Below are 20,311 nucleotides of genomic sequence, written 5' to 3' on the forward strand. Positions count from 1 at the left end.
CCCTCTCTATCCTGGCCTGTTGAGGTGCCTTGACCTAAGATTGGGTTGCCTATTGTCTTTCTACTTGACAATTGCTAAAAATATTTTCCTATTTGGCAATTTGAGATGGCTGATGTGCTCGACACATCTATTCTCCTGCAGTTGGTGGGCAACTTTTTGGCCTTCCTTTCCTTATAATAGATCTACCAACTCTAGAGTTTTCCTTGAAATGCTTCTACATTTCAAGATTCTAACATAATCCTATAATCATAAACTACCTGCTTTACCCTTATTTACTCACAACAATGTGTGAACCCTTTCCTATTTTAAATGTATAAGCTGGATTGCTAGTTTACCTTTTGCATATCAGGGAACATGGATGGTAATGTCCTTGCAATGCTTGGGTATGATAATTTACCCTTACACCAAATGCAATCACGATCCCTGTTCTGGTATTTAGGCACTTTTGGTGTTCTGTCAAGGCCTAACAATTAGCAACCTATTTCATTCAGGCTTGGGATCAAGCGGATGCATGGTGTCATGTTTTTATTTTGCAATTTCAACTCAACCCATTTTATTTGTAAAAATGATGTATTTACATACGTGCTGAAAATTATTGGAAATATTCCAAGATATATTTGGCCCGACCAACCTAAGATAAAAGAAATAGAAAACACTTTTTACCAAACCATACCTAAGTAGGATTGTTTTCCCCCAGTCCAGTCCTTGCATAAATTTAAAATTTTGATTGATGTTTTTTTCTGAGACTTTTTTTCTGATTTCATTTATAGACCTGATTTTGCTCCACCTTAATTTTGATGGAGGAAATTCGAATGATATAATTTGCACCAATCCCATTTTTTTTTAAAACAAAATTCTTTTATTTCTTGGGCTTGTGGTTGTCATACTGTAGATATAGATATCTTCTAAGTGGAGTTAAATGAAACACAAATATAAGAGTTAAAATGTATCATAAATTTAAAAGGTTTTGTTATACAACTTGATCTAATTTTGATCAAAGAAATAAAACATATATGAAACAAATTACATAATCTGTAAATATTTCTTTTAAAGAAAAATTTATAACCTGACCTGATATTAACTGTAAAACAAACCTTGATCCTTTGTGAAGTCAGTTTTTCCACTCAAATACCAGTTTTGTTTCTTATGTTATCAAAATCATATAGTACTAAAGTAAGATATTCACAAGTTTTATAGTTAAAATTAAAATAAAATTTTGACAAAAGAGATAAAATTAGATCTTATACATTCATAAAATTTTGAAGTTAGTGAACTTAAATTTATATCTTAAAAGTTTCTTCACTTGGATACTTTCATTTTTTTAATCAACGAGGTTTGATTTTCCAATAAAAACACAAAATTAATCCTCTCTTTGTAGATCAACTAGAAAAGCTTCTACAGGAGCCTCAAGTAGTTTATAACAAGTATCTAATTTTCTATTAAAAATCTCTCAAGTTGGTTTTGGTTCTATCTTAATATTTGGCATGTATGATATCGGATTCTACCCTTGGTACATAATTTGTGTTTAAGAAAAGCTAATGACTTTCACCAGGGCAAGTTACTCTTATATTGACTGTGCAAATTATTGATAGATCAGAACCTTTTGGAAGAATTTACCTTTTTGATTGCTTTGTAAACCTTGTAGTCTGGCATATTTACACAATCGTAAGAATGGTTTTTATCTGTTTAATTTTCTTTCAATTTTTTTTATGTATTGTACTCAGTGAATTGTTGTGAAATCACTTAGTATATGTTGTGCCTTATTCTTTGAATGCTGTTATGGACAGGACTCAAAGATACAGCATGGAAGAAAATATTGTTCATTTCTTTTCTTATTCTTGTTTGGCTGGTGGTTATCATTCAGTGTTCCACTGGTTCTGATGTATTAAAATGGAGATCCTTTTATGCAACCCATGATGCCGCATGGAAAGCTCATTACCGTGAAGTTTTTGACCATGGTATTCGAGAAGTATTATGTTGCCTAGGGCGTGCAAAATACCTGTATGATAAATATTTATTTTTGCATTTGGTGACCAATATGATAATTCATCTGCTAGAAATTCTGACTCTGTTTATTATTTCCTTAGGAGTGTCTTGGAAGAAGATGAAGTTTATTCTGTTGCAAGATTATTAGGTGATCTGGTAGCATACCGGGCATCAGGAACAGGGCATTTGGAGTTGTTAGCAGGTTTGTTAGGAACTGTCTATATTTGTAATTGTGTTAATTCAGTTATACACCTGAAAGTTTGAGCTGAAAGATTTACTCAAACACTGTATTAATTAAAATTTTACCCACCCAAAAGCTCTTTCGTTGGACTATATTGATGAATCTAGTGTGCTAAATTATTCGAAGAAGTCATCGTGTATGAAATTAGTTTATATCATCATTATTTATAGTAACTGTTTTGATCCCACAATTACCCATGTCTTGGGTCCACCACTGATATGATCCAGAAGGTTTTTAAATAGAGGACATGTTTGTCACACTATTAAGTAAAATGATTTTGTAGATGGAACAATCAATGATAACGAGTGTGCTGAAGCTTCTACAGGCTTTTCTGCTGGTACTTTTTTGCTGTTCCGCTTGTAAATTATTAATCATCTACAAAGAACTTTTCTCCATTACACATACATTGCATATATATTATATTTTATCTAAGCTACTGCAGGTTATAAACCTCTCTCGCCCTTGATTTTGTGATTAAAACTAAACAACTCAATCCATGTTGAAATTACAGAATGATGTGCCTATTATGTTTCATATGTAACCCTTCATACTTGTCCTCTTCTGACTTCAATTGCAACATAGTTGTACTCCCTCTGTTTTTCTAGGTTCAGATAGTATACATAGTCTGCTACATGCTTTTGAAACTGTAAAATGCAGTCTGATACAGAACCATTTTAATATTTGTATTCTCAAACTTTTTTCACAGGACTTGCATTACTGCAGAAGCATAAACCGGCTTCTTTGCCACCCACCAACTTTGTTGAGGCACCTGATGTTCATCTTCATGAGGCTGCTGCTCTCCATCAGTTTGCTGAAGCCTCATATACAGTTATGTTTCCAAAAACTGCACATGTTCTTATTGCTTAAGCAGTTAAGCTACCTTTGTGTTTGACACAATCCTTTTGCAGGGACCACTTCTTGATTTTGGAAGAAATCCTATCCTCTTTCCATGCGCCTGGCTGCACAGACAAGGAGTTTTATGCCCATGGGCCCGTACTAGGTTTGTGTCTCACCTTTTTATCATTCTAGCTATACATGATCTTGACCAAAACAATTAACAAATATAAGGAGCTATATAGTAGACCACTAGAAATAAACTGAATTCTAATATAGATGATATATGATACTAGCTTCTTGTGGAAATGCACCTAAACTTTATGCTTTCTTAGACATTGGTATCTTTCTGCAGTAAGAGAAAAAGTGAAATATGACAAAGTGTAGAGGATCAGTATACATCATTCTACAGTATTTGTTTTATTTATAGACCTTTCTAGAGAAGAGTTTGATATAAGATCCCTCTAAAACTCCAAACAGATGGTTAGATATGTAGAACTTTGATCAAAGATTTTTCCCCTTTCTTAATCAAACATTTGAACCATCCCTGTTTCCTTCTAACTAGTAAGACATGCTATTTTATTCTCATTAAAAGCTTATATTCATTCAATAATTTTATTTGCCTACATTCTAGGCGACCTAAACTTGAAGGTGATAACTGGTGGCGAGGTCATGCAGCAGCCTTTCTAAAGTATGTTAGCATGCCACCAGAAGCTCTTCGTCGTGGGCGTGTTAATCAGGTAAGATTTCTATATGCTACTTCTATTATATTAGTATAATTATGAGTTGATTAGGTTGAAATTCATGAACCAAGCCTGTTGTTCACTCCATTTGTTTGAGTATTGTTTGTTCCAGTTAGCTTGTGGAGATAATACAATGAGCTTTTAGTATTGTTTTGAGCAAGTTCAAAACCCAATGTTGAAACATGCAAAACTGCAAAGAAGCATATGGTATGTGGCAATACATGGATGATGGAGTTGTATCTCATTGCTAATGATAATATAGACAGGATTTGTTCATGGTTGAAGTGTTGGCTATATCAATGATAGTCCCTGCCTGTACCGATATATTACAACTATTAACTCGGTATGATCTCATTTGCGATGACACCAAAGATCTAGTGTCTGGTGACTCGCCCTCTTCCTTATATAAATCTTGTTTCACATATAAACAGTGAAATGGATATAATTCTAGATTAAAATATGAAGGAATTGAGAGCATACTCATTTGTATTTCTCACTCCTTTTGCTTCTTTCGACTAGCCAATATCCCACTCCTCTGGTTCATCCAATGAAATAATTGACATGGTAAGCAATACCTCCAAAAAATCATTGTGTGTTTTTAAATAAATCTTCAGACAACTGGAGCTATCCTTACAAAAAATTTAAGATAGTATTGTCTTTTAATATCAGATGAAAAAAAAAAACTCTAGGATCATGCTCAATAGATGCTCTAGAAGCGTTGATGTACATCAATCGTCAACTATGCAAGAAGAGCTATCCTCTTCGAATAAAGTTTTTCAACAACCAGGATAATGATTCGTGAACATTTTGTGTGTGTTTTTTTTCACACAGATGGTTAACCCATTGATGCTTCATCGAGCATCATTCAAGCATGCTCCAAAATCCAAATAGTTATCATTCAATATAAGAAGTACAAATGACATCCTTATCTGTTACTATTTTTTTTCTGTACTAGTCTAACATAGATTTTAGTTTATTTCTTCATGTTTCTCTGTGTTTGGGCAAGTTATTCCTGGAGTTAATCCACTTTTACAATTTTTACTATGTAATCATAGATGTTTTTTATCTTAGATTTTCCCATTCAGATTTGTTTTCCTCTTCATTTGCAGACAAAGTGTGAGGCTGCTTATTTTGTTATTGTTATACACAACCTTAAATCTATAGTTATTTCAGTACGTGGGACAGAGACTCCTGAAGATCTTTTAACAGATGGTTTATGTAGAAACTGCACACTTTCAACAGATGACTTGGATGGAATAATTAAGTAAGTCCTCTCTATGTTCCTTGTTGTCTGGGTGTCCATCTGTACTTCAGTTAAAGTTTATTGAGTATATATTCCTACTTTTTATGAATAACTCTTTGTCACACATAGGCATGTCAAGTCAATTACTTCTCCCTTTTCTCCTGTCTTCCACTTATTTTCTTCCACCCCATTTTCTATTCTTCCTTACACGTAATCAGTTTGTCCATTCTTTATTTCTTTCCTTATCTTCACCCCATAGTGTTATTTAAGTGACTCCAGTTAGTCACTGTGAATGCTTTGATAGAGAGTAAGTTAATAAACTCCAATAGATGGGATAGATCTTTCGTTGTTGATGTCTGTGTGTTGGATCTAATGACCTCAATTACTTTACATGCTATTTAATATGTATTTTTTCTTCTTTGTTTAGCATGGATTTGTACTTCAGCTCTGAATTGGCAATAAATTTTTGAGTCATAATTTCTAGGCTACTGAATGGGATATTCTTTTAATTTTCAGTAGCGACCAACTTCCTGAAAATATCAAGGAAAGTGTTCTCTCGTCATTCCCACATTATGGTCATTCAGGGATAGTTGAGTGTGCACGAGAACTTTTCATGCAGATTGATGGGCAACCTCATGAAAAAGGTGATATAATATAGTAACTTGTTGTCATGCTTTATCTATTGCTAAGCAAATTTATTTTCCTAAATCTTTGGTTAACTGTCTTTCTCCCACACAATATAACTTCTACTTCTTGTTTACAATTAGAATTAATTTAAATGTCATGTAATCACCTGTTTGTCTTATTTTCCCCTGCGTCCTTTTTTGTATTGTTTATTACCGTAAGCTAAAATGGTTGACTTTCTCATGGCCTCTGACTTTGTTCTGCTCATAAAGGTTTGTCTTTTTTGGGGATGTAGGAATTAAATAATTCCTCTTCATTGCTTATCTTCGTTTAGCATGATATACTGTTAGTTTTTAAATGTAGATGGATAATTAAGTGCATGATGTTAATTATCTACTTTAGGTCTATTGATCCAATGGGTGATCTGTTGGTGGACAGTCCAATTTTGGATGGTTAACTTGCATACTGTCAGCGCCAAGATCAAACAGCTCTTATATTGAGTATTATAGGTGGCTATTCTTGATTTCTTATCACCTATCACCACCTACCAATTCCACTCTATTAGGCTCTGGTCCAACAATCAAATTAAATAATTTAGCCATTCTTTGATTTCTCCATGTTGAATTAAAATATATTGCAAAAAAATGATAGGTTTTATGTTCTAAAGACAAACTACACAACAGAGAGAAGATGGAGATGTGAGACATCATCAAATCTACAACCACTGAAGTGTGAACTCTGAAGTTTGAACCAAGTTAATCAAAGCCCAATTTCTATAATAGTGTAAGTCTAACAATGGTTGGTGATCTGTCTGAGATCTGCGGAGATGACGTGCTAGGTACGATGAATGAATGATTGACCGTCAGAAGACCTTTCTCTCCAAAAGAAGCTTCTCCTTTGATCCTACGCAAAAGGAGACGATCCAACAAAACGTCAGCACCTAGAAACCAGGGAGAATCCTTGACGAAGACCCTTCGACGCTCAAGTTAGTATGAGTCCGGCCGAATGGATGAAGAACAGTAAGAACGTATGCACGAGTAGAGTTGCAGATGTTAGTGAGTGTATCTTTGTCACGGAGAGGACGCCCCTTTTATATACCACTTCACATAACCTTCGTAATCATGAGGTGGCAAAATGTGTCAGAGTTTGTTAAGTAATTCATCATAATCGTCTGAGGAATCTTTATTTTATCCGCATGTATATCCCTTTTGTCGTTTATAGCTTCTGTTATTGTCGAGATTGTCGAAGGAGTATGCTATTATTATTGGTCTGCTGATGGGAGACACGATGATACTTGAAGAAGTTTCCAAAAGAATATTCTCTGACACAAAGTTATTATTATGACAAGTTGTCGGGCTATTGTCTGCTGAGCATAATTTGGTCGGTCCTTGAGTCGGCTACCCTATTGAGATGATGTCGTTGGCTGAATATAATCCGACCGGTCCTTATGTCGACCGTCCTGTTAGGATAATGCGTTTGGCTAAATATAATCCAGTCGGTCCTTAAGCCGACCACCCTGTTCTGATGATGTTGTTGGCTGAATATAATTCGGCCGGTCCTTAAGTTGGCCACCCTGTTAGGATGATGTTGTTGGCTGAATATAATTCGGTCGGTCCTTAAGTCGACCGTTTTTATTAAGCGTTTTAGTTGCATTCTGATATTCCACTGTTATGCATCATATTAAGATGCTCAATCACGTTTTGCACAGCATTAAAATATTTGCCGGAGAATGGTAGAGTGCATCATGCTCCCGGGAAATCCCTTTGATAATATATGTTGTGCTGGAATTCCGTTCAACCGATAATAATATGAGTATAAGTGTCGTATGCCCGGTCGTCCCTTTACTTGGCCAAGCGTATGAGAAGTTACCTAGAGAAGAGCCACTTCGTTCTGAGAGACTTGATCAATATATTAGACTGAACTGTATTTGTCCTGCTCGGCTTTTTGTACGGCCGGGACATATAAGTTTGCCTGACTTTATGACCGGACGGGTTTATCTACCTACTGTCCCTAACAGTTGGTCTATTGCAGAGTGAGTCAATCGTCTTGGTCGGCCCTTAAGATTGGCCAGCTCCAATCATGATCGTCTTAAAATCTGGCTGGCCCCGAGATATCAAACTCCCTGGTTCGTGTGGCTTGAGGACTGACCATCTCCCTCTGTCCAGATTATAACTAGATCTGGTTGAATCTAAGAACCTTACTGGGCGCCTAATCAAAGCCAGATGAGGGAATATTGCTCCCTCTCTAGTATAACTACCACATCACTTTGACTTTGATTGCTCCATCATCTTGACCCTCGCTACCATGTCACCTTCCGGGTCCACTCATCATAACCTGTATCAGTTGGTTTTATGTTCTAAAGACAAACTACACAACACAGAAAAGATCGAGATGTGAGACATCATCAGATCTACAACCAATGAAGTGTGAACTCTGAACCAAATTAATCAAAGTCCAATTTCTATAATAGTTTTAAGTCTAACAATGGTAGGCAATTGACCTATTGAAGTAATTTGTAGAATTGTAAAGCAAGGGCATAGATTACCATCTATGCAAAAGGATTAGAAGCGTATTACATTTCAAATCAAAGCAGAGCAGAAGTATGATATTTGTTAGAATTGTAAGTCAGAGTTAAAGCATGTTGCTTCCTTAAAATTTTATGCTGATACTCAACTTGAAGATACAAGCTAGTATATTGGTATTTCTTTATTCAATTTATATTTTACTGAATTTGGAATTTAGATTCATATAACTGCTGTATCATTGTTTTTTTCCCAATAATTAATCGGCTGGAGCCAGTGTGTGCCTATAAATATTGAGTGTTTGATTGGTATGGTGCAAGTTCAGAACTGTTCTGGGCATGGTGAAGCATAAGGCATTGAACTAAAATTAGGCCTTGGCACATGAGATGTGGATTGCCTAAAATTGTGAAAGACAGATCCCTAAGTTTAAAAAAAAAAAATCAATGTGTTGTATTCCATTATGACAAACAATAACAAATTATGCATGGAAAAATAGTTTTAAAAAATAATAGAGATTATTATTCACTAAAAAGACAACATTACCAATAGGGACAAAACTATTAACTCTGAACACTTCCCCTTAGGCTGGAGCTTAGAAACCTACTAATGTACAGCTTGTTACACACACAAATAGATAACAAATAAATATTGATCAAGCATAATTTTGAGGACTTGTAGCGCATGTGCCATGGTCAAGAGTTTTATTGGGTTCATGTTGAAGATAGCTATGTTCAAAAGAGAACACTAAGCTTCTAACTTTACTCGCTTAAACTGCTGCCAGCATCTGAAATTTTATGAAGATAAAGAAAAAAAATGGATTATAAATGAGATATAGGCTAGTATCTCTATTCTCAATTGACAGTGAAATGGTGAAAATATCAGGGAGAGAGAATGAGCAAAAATTCAATATTTACTCCAACAGTAGAGAAAATATGAAAAGAGTACATGTTTTGACATGAACTCAAAAGAAGAGAGAGAAGGCACTGAAAGAATGTGAATAATTTATCTATCTTTCAAGTTTGTGATCAGTAATGAGAGTAAATTATTGTTGTAGACAGAAGGGAGATCAGAATTTGAACATCTACTTAAAAGAGGAGAGTTGCAGAAAAGGAATAAAAAAACTTCAATCTTTTTTACTATGAGAGAGAAGAATATACTGGTAATGCAAAGTAAAAGTCTATCATTAACTTTGAGAGGGTAGAAATATTTGAAGAGAAAGAGAATTGCTAATCTCCTGAATTCTAGGAAAAAATAAATGAAAGATGAAGAATAAATTGGTATTGAAAGTATGAATGTGCCAGTACATTAACTTGAGACACGAGGTTAAGGCGAGAGAAAATTTTGCAAAATTGGGACTTACAATTTCAAAATCCTATTTATGCTTCCCTTTTTATGAAATTCCATCTTTTTGGGGGTCAAAAGGTAGCCTAGGGCCTTGTTATGAAATTTGCTGCATCTTTTTTTGAAATGGATTTTCTTTCCAATGCCATCGTTCTCATTTTTAAAATTTTCCTTGATGCTTGGTTTCATTAAAAATGTTAAAGCGAATTAAATTTGCTGCCTAGAACTTGTGTTTAGTCGGTCGATATTTGATATTTGTGCTACCTAAAGAGATGAGGGGACATGCTAGTAATTAGGAAGAAACTGGTGTTTGTTGGAGATGCGAATCCTATAATTCTCTGATGCGAGTGCTCATGAGTGGAGGAATATGGGGAGCAGATAAGGAACTCTGCAATCTGGACTGGGATGTAGGATTGGCAGTTGCATGGTGGGATGGAGCAAACTGGAAATTTTGTACTAGTGGTTGTGGTCTGCAAAGGAATGACAACAATGGTAGTAGTGCAAAAGAAGTTTCTGTTACATCTGAGGCAGCAGCAAAGAAGGTCACTCACAGACGGTCAGTTTTAAGAAGGCTTTGCCTGGATGTTGCAAGCCTCGTTCCTGGGGTGCATGTCACACTGCACAATAACTGTGTGACACATGAGGCTGGATGAAGTGTGATTCTGGCAACATGCAGCTTACGGGGAGTGTAGAGCAGCAACACCACTAGAGGAGGAAGTCATATGGTTTTGATTTGTGTCTGACATTATGGTCAGGACTGACAGTTAAACTTGTGCAGCCAGGAGGTTAATTAGCTATATTCATAGACTGCATTGTAACATATACCAAAGGAATTAGCCATACATGTCGTGCTATTGCAGAAAATTTCTGTTTATCTGCTTCAATTTAGTCTCATGAATTTTGAATCTATGCATTACACAATTGTCTGATTTAATCCTTCTGTCACTAGATGACTTGCCATCCAAGCAAGCTGGATTCCTTGCTTCTTTGGTGGGAGTAGGATGTGAATGCTATGGATACAAAATTCGTATTGTAGGGCATTCATTAGGAGGTTCTGTTGCAGCAGTACTAGGACTGAGAGTAAGTGCATTCTTATTTTTCATGTGCACGCAGATCTAGTTTAATGGATCTACCTCCATAAATCAGTTATTGAGTAGTTGCATGCTTCATTTCCAGGAATCTTTTCCTGTTGCTTATCATAATTATATCAAGTATGTGATTTAAAATACTTAGTCAGCTAGTAACTATTTTTTAAGCACGTTTGTAACTTATTCAGCTTGGGCAGTTATTATACTTTGACAGGAAATGAACACATTTTTGTTTTCTTTTGTGAGAATAATGAATCTGAGTGTTGCTCCAAGTCCAAAAGGTTGAGCTGTTAACAACACTAGTCCTATGTTGGACTTGTTCTACCTCGCAATTGCAAGAAGTAACCTGATGTCAATAATGCCAGTAGCTAGACGGACTCCTTTCATTCAACTGCAGAGTGTCTGATTTACCTACAAGAATAAGAATTTTAATACTTAATTTGGGTGAACTTGATTGAAAAGACAATAGTGGTGGTTAAACTGAAAGAATCTAGTCCCAATGAACCTTGTCCTATGGTTCATTAGACCATAAAGAGATGACATGCTAACTGATTGTCAGAGTAGATATTCCTAAAATGAAGGGCATCTTGATTTGTCAAATCTAATTGGATCCATGCCAGGGCAAAGACATATTCTATGTTTCTGAGTTAGACCTGATCTGATTCATGTTTAGACTTAATTCAAAAGTACTCAGTAGATTAATAAGTTCCCATGTTGACTATTTTAAGAGCTCAATGGAGGATGATTCATGTAGCCAACTCCAAACGTATCTATAGTGGCACCAACAGTAGTTTAATCCATACATGTCTATCAATATATTTGGATCACAACTGAAAGTTCAACTAGCATAATTGTAGATTGCCTTGTCTCTTTCCTATTGAGAACTTAGGCTTTGCTTTTAATTTTCACCATTTCCATCCACAATACTAAGTTTCATCTGCTTATTGTCTGTGCAGTTATTTGCTCGATATCCAAACTTGCATGTGTATTCATATGGACCGCTTCCTTGTGTTGATTCAGTTGTAGCCGAGGCGTGTTCAAAATTTGTTACTTGGTATGCATTATATAAACAACAACTATTGAATCAGTTTTTTTTTTAAGTTTCTGAATTTAATGTTGATAATTCTATACAGCATAGTATACAATGATGAATTTTCTGCACGGCTTTCTGTCAATTCCATCCTCAGACTTCGTGCTGCTGCCATTGGTGCTATTTCAACTGATTCTTTAACCAATTCAGGGATGATTCCAAAGATTGTCAGCAGAATTCTTCCTTTGAAGAGGTTACATGACGATGAGAAAGAGGGAATTGCTCCTGCTCCAGTTCCTGGGGAAGGCACTATTGCAGTAATTGATAGTAAGCCTAAAAAGAATCATTTGAAGTATACTATCAAAGGCAGTGTTTTTCTTTGTAGTCAAGCAGTTTCTTGTGTGGTGGATATGCCTATGCCTAATCACGGTCCTAGATCCCATTTTATTAATGGTAACAAAACATCTCCAAGAACATCACAGATAAATGGCGCACCTACTGAAGAACTAGAGCTTATTGTTACAGGGAACAGTCATACTGATCAACAGCTATATCACGATGGAACTTATATCTTTGATGAATCATCTTCTGAATTTCCTCGGGAGGGCAATCACTCTCATTTGAGTGCAGAAGTTCCATTTGAGAATCCTGAAAATTTGTTTCACTGTGGTGATCGATCATCTTCATTCATGGGTGACCAAGTATCCTGTGTCCAGAACATGGAGGAAAAATATGTTGAGGTCTATATACCAGGTCTCGTTATTCATATAATCCGAATTCGGAAAAACACTTCACCCATGTGGAAAAGCTGGATAACTACTGATGCTGAGTATGACTATAAGGCTTTTCTTGCAAACAGGGAAAGTTTCAAGGATATTGTTGTCTCACCCTATATGTTCCTGGATCATCTACCGTGGAGGTACTATGAAATATTTTTTATTTTTTGCCATGTAGTTAACTTAGTAATTTAATTTTACCAGGAGCTCTCCTATTGGCACTTAATTCTTCTCATAAATAGATGCAGGCATTGCTTTGCACTATATTTCCAATTCTCAATTAGAGTTGAAGTAAAGATCAAGAATATTCAGATATTTCTTGTGATATAATGTTACACAGTCTTACAGGGAGAATGATAAGATCCATTTAACCGACCCCTAGAATTTGGATATAACATGGCTTGTTGATGCTGTCAATAGCATAGATGCCAGGTAAAGGTGAATCAATGAAAATGAATTTCAGCAATCCTTATGTGAGACATGGCTAAAACCATTTCCACATTGGAAGCCATGCATTGGAATTTTCAACGAATTTGTGGGTGCATGAGGTGGAGATTAAGAGATCTAGGTTGCAAAACCTGAATACCTTAAATCCAGTATGTTTATTCAATTGATGAACATATATATTGCAAACTTCATTTCTCTTAGCCCTGCCCTATGGCTGTGTTCTTCTAAGATTACGAAACAAGAGGAGAGAGGAAATAATGAGAGACGAACAAAGGTTATATCCTCTGAGAGAGAGAGTTCGGTAGGGAAAGAAAGACTAAGAAAATATTTCTTTTCCTTTTCCTAAAATTCATCTGTACAAATGAGGTGGAAATTATCATCACAATCTCCTCACTTTCCCTCATTACCACCCTGGCCTTTTCCCCAAACTCCGAGCCCCCTTTCCACCTCTATGATCGTTGTTTGATCTCCTCAGAAAGATTATGAGGGTACCATAGGAAATCTTTCCTTGTCCACTCCAAAGAAATGTACCAGATACAAAATATCCCTACAAGAAAGTACAACCTAAATTTATGATATCATAACTGATTGGATAGTGTTCACCGGTATATTAGAAGTTATACGTACACCATTGTGTAACATAGCTAACCAATATGCGAGTGGATGGACCATTGTCGGGTCAGATTCTTCATTTTATTACGTGGATCTCTATTGATCAACAATAATCTCCTTCTAGGAAAGTGGATTTGATCATTATCGAATGGGAGACCTCTTGGCTATTTTTTTAAAAAACTTTTTTAAAACTAAAGTAAGAAGGAGACCTCTTGGCTATTTTTTTTAAAACTTTTTTTAAACTAAAGTAAGAAAGAAACAAGGATGAGCGTAGTTCTACAAGTGCATTTAATTGATTAATTTTTTTATATCAATTAGTAAATTCAGATAGCTGAAATAGTAAAGTAAATATGAATAACTAATAAGAATTAATGTTCATCAATTGATTCATTTTGAAATAATTTGTCAATAAAGCTAATTCTAAATGGTATGTAAAAGTTATAGTACCTAATATGTTTAAAACGTGCTTATTAAGAGTGTGGTAAATTAAGGTTTATAAATTAAATTTATGGACACTAAAGTAAGTGCATTTAATTGACAATTTAATTAATCATTAAATTAATTGCTTGAGCTAGTGCAAAATTAAAAGTTAATATTGTGTGTGTTTTTATTTGTCTATTACTAATATCAAATTGAGTGAAATATTAAGTCAATTTGAAGCATTTCTTTCTATATTTACCAATTCTGATATCATTGATCCTAGGATCCAAAACATTAGATACTTGGTTTTTTCGTATTCCAATCCCAATACTTATATCGATTTTGACATCATGGTATTTGAATCTCCTCTCCATGGAAGAGTACAATTGTGTAGATGACCAATGATACATCCTACCTGGCAGGGATCTCCTACATTAGTTGATCCTTACAGGTGATGATATGATATCTTCTAAGGTTCAACTCTGAAAGGGGCACTCCTAGTGGATGAACTATATTCCTATTGATCACATATAGAAACTTTTATAAATAGATGTATACTTATTTGGATCTACATCGTTGTACGTTAGTGTTTTTCTTTATCGGACTGTGGTGTCAGGCATGCTACTGTATTACTGGTCTCAGTCATGCTGTTAGCATTTATCTGAGTACAATGAGGACTTATAGTGTGGAATGCATATGCAACCTAGCTCAAGTTTCTGCATAATATGTTTTACCTAATATGTGATTATTGCAATTTTATACTTTTACACGCTAGTGAAGTCCAATCTGTTCAACTGATGTTTTTTATTGCTAATCTTTCCAGGTGTCATTATGCAATCCAGAAAGCTCTGGAAACTTGCAAATATAACAGTCAGGATGCTAATGATCTGTCTAACGAGGAGAATGAAGTATAACCACTGTTTATCTAATTATGCTGCTTTACTGACTTATATTAGCACAATATAACTATTGACACGACCTCAGCTGAGAACTTGCAAGCCACATGTGATGTTGACACCATATATCGTCTTAAACTTCAATTGAAGAAACAATGCCTACTTTTGCAGTTGCTTCTGATGCCGCCATGCCAAATGGCTTGTTCTAGACATGCTCTTTCTTTCTGTTGTGATTCCGCACGTATTATAAAGCCATAACTGAGAGCAGGACCTAAATTTTTTTACTGAATCTAAGCAGAGCAACTTACTGACACTTCCTCTTTTCCAATGTAAAAGGAGGTAATTTAAGAAAGCAAAAGAAGGTATGCATCCTTCTGTGTATATTATGATGTATATTCTTACAACAGCATTTCTTTTCCCCAGTTAACTTGTACTGAGGTATAGTTCAGCGACGTGGTTAACTGTTACTAGGAGATATCTTATGTCAGTAAACTTGTATAATGGTGTAGCTCAGCAATGAAACAGACCATAAAGGAAATATTCACCTCTTTTAATGTACTTGTTGGCTGCAGAATCGGTAATCCTAAAGAGTCTATAACTTTGCTGGGAGTTCCTCGATGTTAACATCGTCAGATCTGTCCATGCATGGTGATTGTTACAGAGCTTTTGACAGAACAAACACTTTTTGGCTGCTGGAATACTTCAAATCTGTCCATTCAAATTTAGTTTTTAAATACTTTTCTTGGGAAATAGATTGTGAATCTGTTTACTTGCATTGACGATTTGGGTAGGATTGTTTTGCCCGTGAAGATGTTGGTTAGAGATCGATTGAAGATACTCAAGGAGATTAGAGTGAGTGATTTTGATGGTTTTAAAGTGTGAAGCATGGCTTTGGCCTACGCTGTTGATGGTTTTAAAGTTGGGGGAAGAGACGAGGAGGTGCCAATTGGCTCGACATGGGTTAAATCGAGTTGGTCTAACTCAACCTAGCACGGGCACGGCCGCACGGGTACAAGTAGGATTTTTAATGAAATTTTTTCTAAAATATAATTAAAAATATAAATATTTAAAAAATATTTAGTGTTTTTTTGTGTGTGGATATTTTTCAAAAGTTTAAGGGTAAAATTTGAAAACATATTTTGATATTAAATTATTTTTAAAATGAAAATTTGGAAGTGTTTTCGGAGGTAATAAATTTGGTGTTTTCTTTAATAAAAATTTATTTATATTCATTCAACAATAAAAATATATATATAAATGAAACGAGTTCAAACAATTTATAAATAAAATATTTTATCTGTTTGTTTGAATTTTGATAATATATTTTTTTTTTATTTTTTTATTCAAAAGCATAAAAATATTATTTATAATTTTTTACAAACTTAAATTAGCTGTAACATTTTAAAATAAAAAGTTATATATTTAATATTTTAATTAAATTGTAAAGTTAACAACATCATAACTTTAAACTCGACTTAAAAAAAATGGAATTGTCACACTAACGATCTCTTTAAAATTGATCCCATGGATATGAAGGAATGTAAATACAAATATATAATTGAAAGCGTATGACAAAAAAATTAACCCCAAGTCGTGATTCTCCGAGGATCAAACCTTAAATCTTTCGGTCATAAGATCATATACCCCGACTATGCTACGTCTTGGGAAACTCGACTCACGCTTATACAGAAAACATGCTTAAACACAATTAAGTTCATAGCGACACCTTCAGAAGCTAAGTGATCATTACATACACGGATTCCTTCGATTATATTCAAATAAAAAGTTGTGCCAATGGATTATATTCAATTTTTTTTATCCTGTTCGATTCGACCAAGTTTTATCGGGGTGACATTGTCTCAAATCGACTTCAAAACAAAATCAATTTTTTAATGAATTTCAAATCAAACTGGAACTGATACACCTATGAAAAATGACTTTTTTTCTTAATACAGATCAATTTAGATTAAATTGGAAACCCAAGCCGTTTCTAATTGGCTGCGAGGCGAGTTCTTGTTCGTCAACTTAGAAAGAATATGGCTATGGAAGAAAAAATGAAGCACTCTTGTTGCTTTACCTTAACAAAGGGCAGATATTTTTTTGACACTTGCACGTTTTTCATAGATCGAAGCTCTCATCAATGGCATTGATAAAATTGATCTCACGCGAATAAATTAGAGATTAGAAGAGAAAAAGGAAAATGATAATAAATCAACAATTACTGTATTTTTCATCACTAAATACTGAAGAAATTCAGGCCAAATGTAGAGTTTATGGCATAATAAGTATCCTACTCGCCCATGAGGTTTCTCGGCCCTTGGTCATTTCTCAGCCATCATCTCTCATTATTTGAAAAAAAAAATCAGCTTGATTTATCTTGTAACGGACCAGCAATTGTTTAAATTTCATTTGATGCATTCAACTTCCTACTCTGCAATTGGCACCGAGATTGTTGTTAGTTAACAATTGATATTGTGCATTTAACGCAAAAGCATCATCTAAACAAGGACTGAAAGGAAAAAAAGAAAATGAAATCAAAGTGATCGAATAGATAAATGAAATCTTGAGTAGGCAGGTAGTATCTGTTCTTAAGTTGGATTTGAGACACTCTTCTATGATGAATCCAGGAATCTTTAAGGAAATTTTAATTAGAGAACCAGAAGCCAATAAAAACACAAATACAAGTTGACAAGTAGAATTTGTTACTTTCCAGTAGAAACGAAAATGACAATATGGAGGGAGAAATGTTAACCTAAAAGCTGGATATAATTGCATCCTCTTTTAATTTGAGTTCTAATGTAGGCTCAAGCAATGGGAAATCCCAGTCAAAATCCTCGATTTCTTCATCACCTGGACCAAAGACATCAACAAGAATGGAGAGGGATAAGAAAAGGTGCAAACACCAAACTCTAATGAAACTAGTAATACATATAGACAAGTCCTATCCCAAAACTTAAGGTCGATGGAAACTTCTGCCTATGCAAGAATTACCTAGCTTGCTGAATTTATCTGTCCTCAAGGGAAGTTCCTCAGGGACCAGTTCCATCTTTAAGAGATCTTCGTTATCCCAAGCAATATCCTACATTGAAATAGTTCTCCAATTATTGCATAATGAATATCCATTTAGCTGCAAATATGTCTTTCAGTTTTTCTAAAATATATTAAATTAAGATGCACAGCAAGATAACCTCAAAAATATAAAGGAATAAAAGTAATAAATGATATCATATTCAACTGCAATAGGAAACAAAAGGGGATACAAAGACAACCTAAGGAAAATAAGGAAAACAATTTCAAATAGAGGGGGAATCATCACCTAATGCATAATATATAAAAAGGGAAAACAGCTTCAACAGGCCATGAAAATATTGACAGACTAGGCCATTTAAATGAATCATCAAACGTGTATTTTTAATTATAATCTCCAAATCAAGTGTTCAAAATAATTCTTTCAAGGAGAACTCTGTGATCATATCATGATTTACAAAGTTTGGGCAAACGGAACTAAAGCATCGATTGAATGAATATAATGGACAAATGTTCAGTAAAATTTCAACTGTTTACAGATGATTTTAACTTAACCAGCTAATGCAGTGAACACGTGATCAGAGTATTGATGATAAAAAGTTCCTGACAGTACAAATTTCAATAGAAAATGTCTGTTGCAGTTCTTCTTCATGCACTATTATTTCTGACTTTCCATTATCATGACTCAAGAATAACAATTCTACATATAATCTCAGCAGAATTCAAGGAAAAACAACACACTTTACAGTACTGGGCCTAGATGTAAAGGCAGCATATGAAGAACAAAAAACTGTAACATATTTAATGATAACAATAAAGCCTTTAAAGAAAAAGTTGAACACACCATGTCTTTTAAACACCTAATCTAGACATATCAGAATTATTCCTTTGGAATCTAAACGAATTATTCATGTTAGCTTCAAGTTGCACCAAAATTTTTAATGCTAACAAGCCCATACTCTAATCATGTAAAATGACATAGATGCATAAACAAATAGTAGAGTTTCATGCATAGCATTCAAACCACATTGACTGAACATCACAGTTCACAGGTAAACAATTGGAGAATGTCTATTCATCAGCCTAGATACAATGATTTAACAATTATATGAACATATATAAGTAGCACTTGAATAGAAAAAAGGAAAGAAACTTGAAAAAGTCTAATTATAAGCAATCAATCAATTTGTTGCTCTCTTAGAGAAACAGCAACTATCTAGTTTGACTTTGATATGGTGGGCATCATCATAACCAGCTATAATGCCAAATGGTAAATTGCAATCAAAATAGTGGTAAAAACTCATTACAAATTATATGGGAAAAAGAGCAAGAAAAATTACATTGTTTGTGCTAAGTGCTCTGACTGAAATTGTAGAACTATAATCCGTAACAATCCACTCCTGCATTGCAGCTAATATTTTCTCAACTTTCTTATGAACCCCTGAAAAAATGTATAATGGATAATAAGAGAAGTGAAAAAAAGAACCAATAAAATCCTAGAGCAGTATAGAATTCACGTTCATCTTCTTTTTGCTGTTGAAGTCTTCGCGAGTCCATTCCTGTAAAATGAACCTGCTCAATTCCCTCTTTGGCCCACTCCTGGCATTGCTTTATCTCTTCATCAGTGAGATAATTGCCCTTTGGTTCAACTTTGCTTTCAGGAGCAAGGAATCCAGTTTTCTTTTTCAATGTGGGAGCCTTGGATGCACCAGACACGATAGGCTTTCCTACTTTTGAAAGATCCCTTAGGGCTTTACGATCTTGACGCACCAACTTCGCTGGCTTGGGCAGAAGAACAGGTTTTGAGACATTGGCACCTTTGCCTGGATGAATCAATACTCAACTTTTCAGCAACACTTCCCTTGCCAACAAGCAATATGCAAAATCTAGTCTCAAATTACTGTTCCTATAGAATTACCTCTGTCAATATGCAAATTTTCATTTTGAACAACCAGAGGAGTCTGTGTAGCCATGTCAGCTTCTATTTCAACTTCCTAAGACCTGAAATGTTACGAAATGGAAAAGGAAACCTAGTAAGGCTGCTAAACAGGCCCACGTCCTCCACATTATGCGCACGAAAGTATATTCATCATGCACAACAACAACAAAAAAAAACAAATTTTTGGGGCTGCGAAAAAGAAAAGTAATGGTCGGTTCGATGACCTAAGGGTTACTGAGTTGGGACTTGTAGAATAGCAGGAAGATACTTACATTGTTATCATCGGGGGGAAAAAAATGCTGCAAGAATCGGGAGAAAACATGTATCAGAAAAAGGAAAGCTATAGGGTTCCGAAAAAGTACCTTCAGACGAGAAGAGTCACTCCTTCTAGGCCGATCTGCCAGCGAGCTAGGGTTTGACGATCGGGATGAGGGAACGATGCGAGTGTAGCGGAGCGAATGAGAGGGTCGGACGGCAGCAGGGAGCCAGGGACGGAAAACGGGAGGAGGGCCGCAGCGCTGCGTTTCCAAAATTTGCTCTTC

At 35.1% G+C, this 20,311-nt stretch overlaps 2 protein-coding genes across 3 annotated transcripts in view; one reads left to right on the top strand and one right to left on the bottom strand.

Moving 5' to 3' along the window:
* LOC121971155 overlaps positions 1-15,361 on the top strand; it is a 32,234-nt gene extending 16,873 nt beyond the window's left edge. For both annotated transcript variants that reach the window (XM_042522292.1, XM_042522291.1), the window contains exons 3-13: positions 1,788-2,001; positions 2,088-2,188; positions 2,934-3,055; positions 3,136-3,227; positions 3,696-3,801; positions 4,914-5,068; positions 5,564-5,691; positions 10,484-10,614; positions 11,579-11,676; positions 11,756-12,571; positions 14,731-15,361. In XM_042522292.1, coding sequence (XP_042378226.1) covers positions 1,788-2,001; positions 2,088-2,188; positions 2,934-3,055; positions 3,136-3,227; positions 3,696-3,801; positions 4,914-5,068; positions 5,564-5,691; positions 10,484-10,614; positions 11,579-11,676; positions 11,756-12,571; positions 14,731-14,821 — 2,054 coding nt within the window. In that variant the 3' untranslated portion in view covers positions 14,822-15,361. The remainder of the gene's footprint in view (positions 1-1,787; positions 2,002-2,087; positions 2,189-2,933; positions 3,056-3,135; positions 3,228-3,695; positions 3,802-4,913; positions 5,069-5,563; positions 5,692-10,483; positions 10,615-11,578; positions 11,677-11,755; positions 12,572-14,730) is intronic.
* Positions 15,362-16,984: 1,623 nt separating this feature from the next.
* On the bottom strand, positions 16,985-20,272 carry LOC121971157. Its single transcript, XM_042522296.1, has 7 exons — positions 20,132-20,272; positions 19,749-19,831; positions 19,348-19,653; positions 19,171-19,271; positions 17,795-17,882; positions 17,556-17,653; positions 16,985-17,234 (listed from the first exon to the last, which is right to left on the bottom strand). The coding sequence occupies exons 2-6, from the start codon at positions 19,801-19,803 to the stop codon at positions 17,556-17,558; spliced, it is 648 nt and encodes a 215-aa protein (XP_042378230.1). The 5' UTR covers positions 19,804-19,831; positions 20,132-20,272; the 3' UTR covers positions 16,985-17,234.
* Between the last annotated feature and the right edge of the window lie 39 nt (positions 20,273-20,311).

The sequence above is a fragment of the Zingiber officinale genome, chromosome 4A (genome assembly GCF_018446385.1).
Source record: "Zingiber officinale cultivar Zhangliang chromosome 4A, Zo_v1.1, whole genome shotgun sequence".
NCBI classification, from domain to species: domain Eukaryota; kingdom Viridiplantae; phylum Streptophyta; class Magnoliopsida; order Zingiberales; family Zingiberaceae; genus Zingiber; species Zingiber officinale.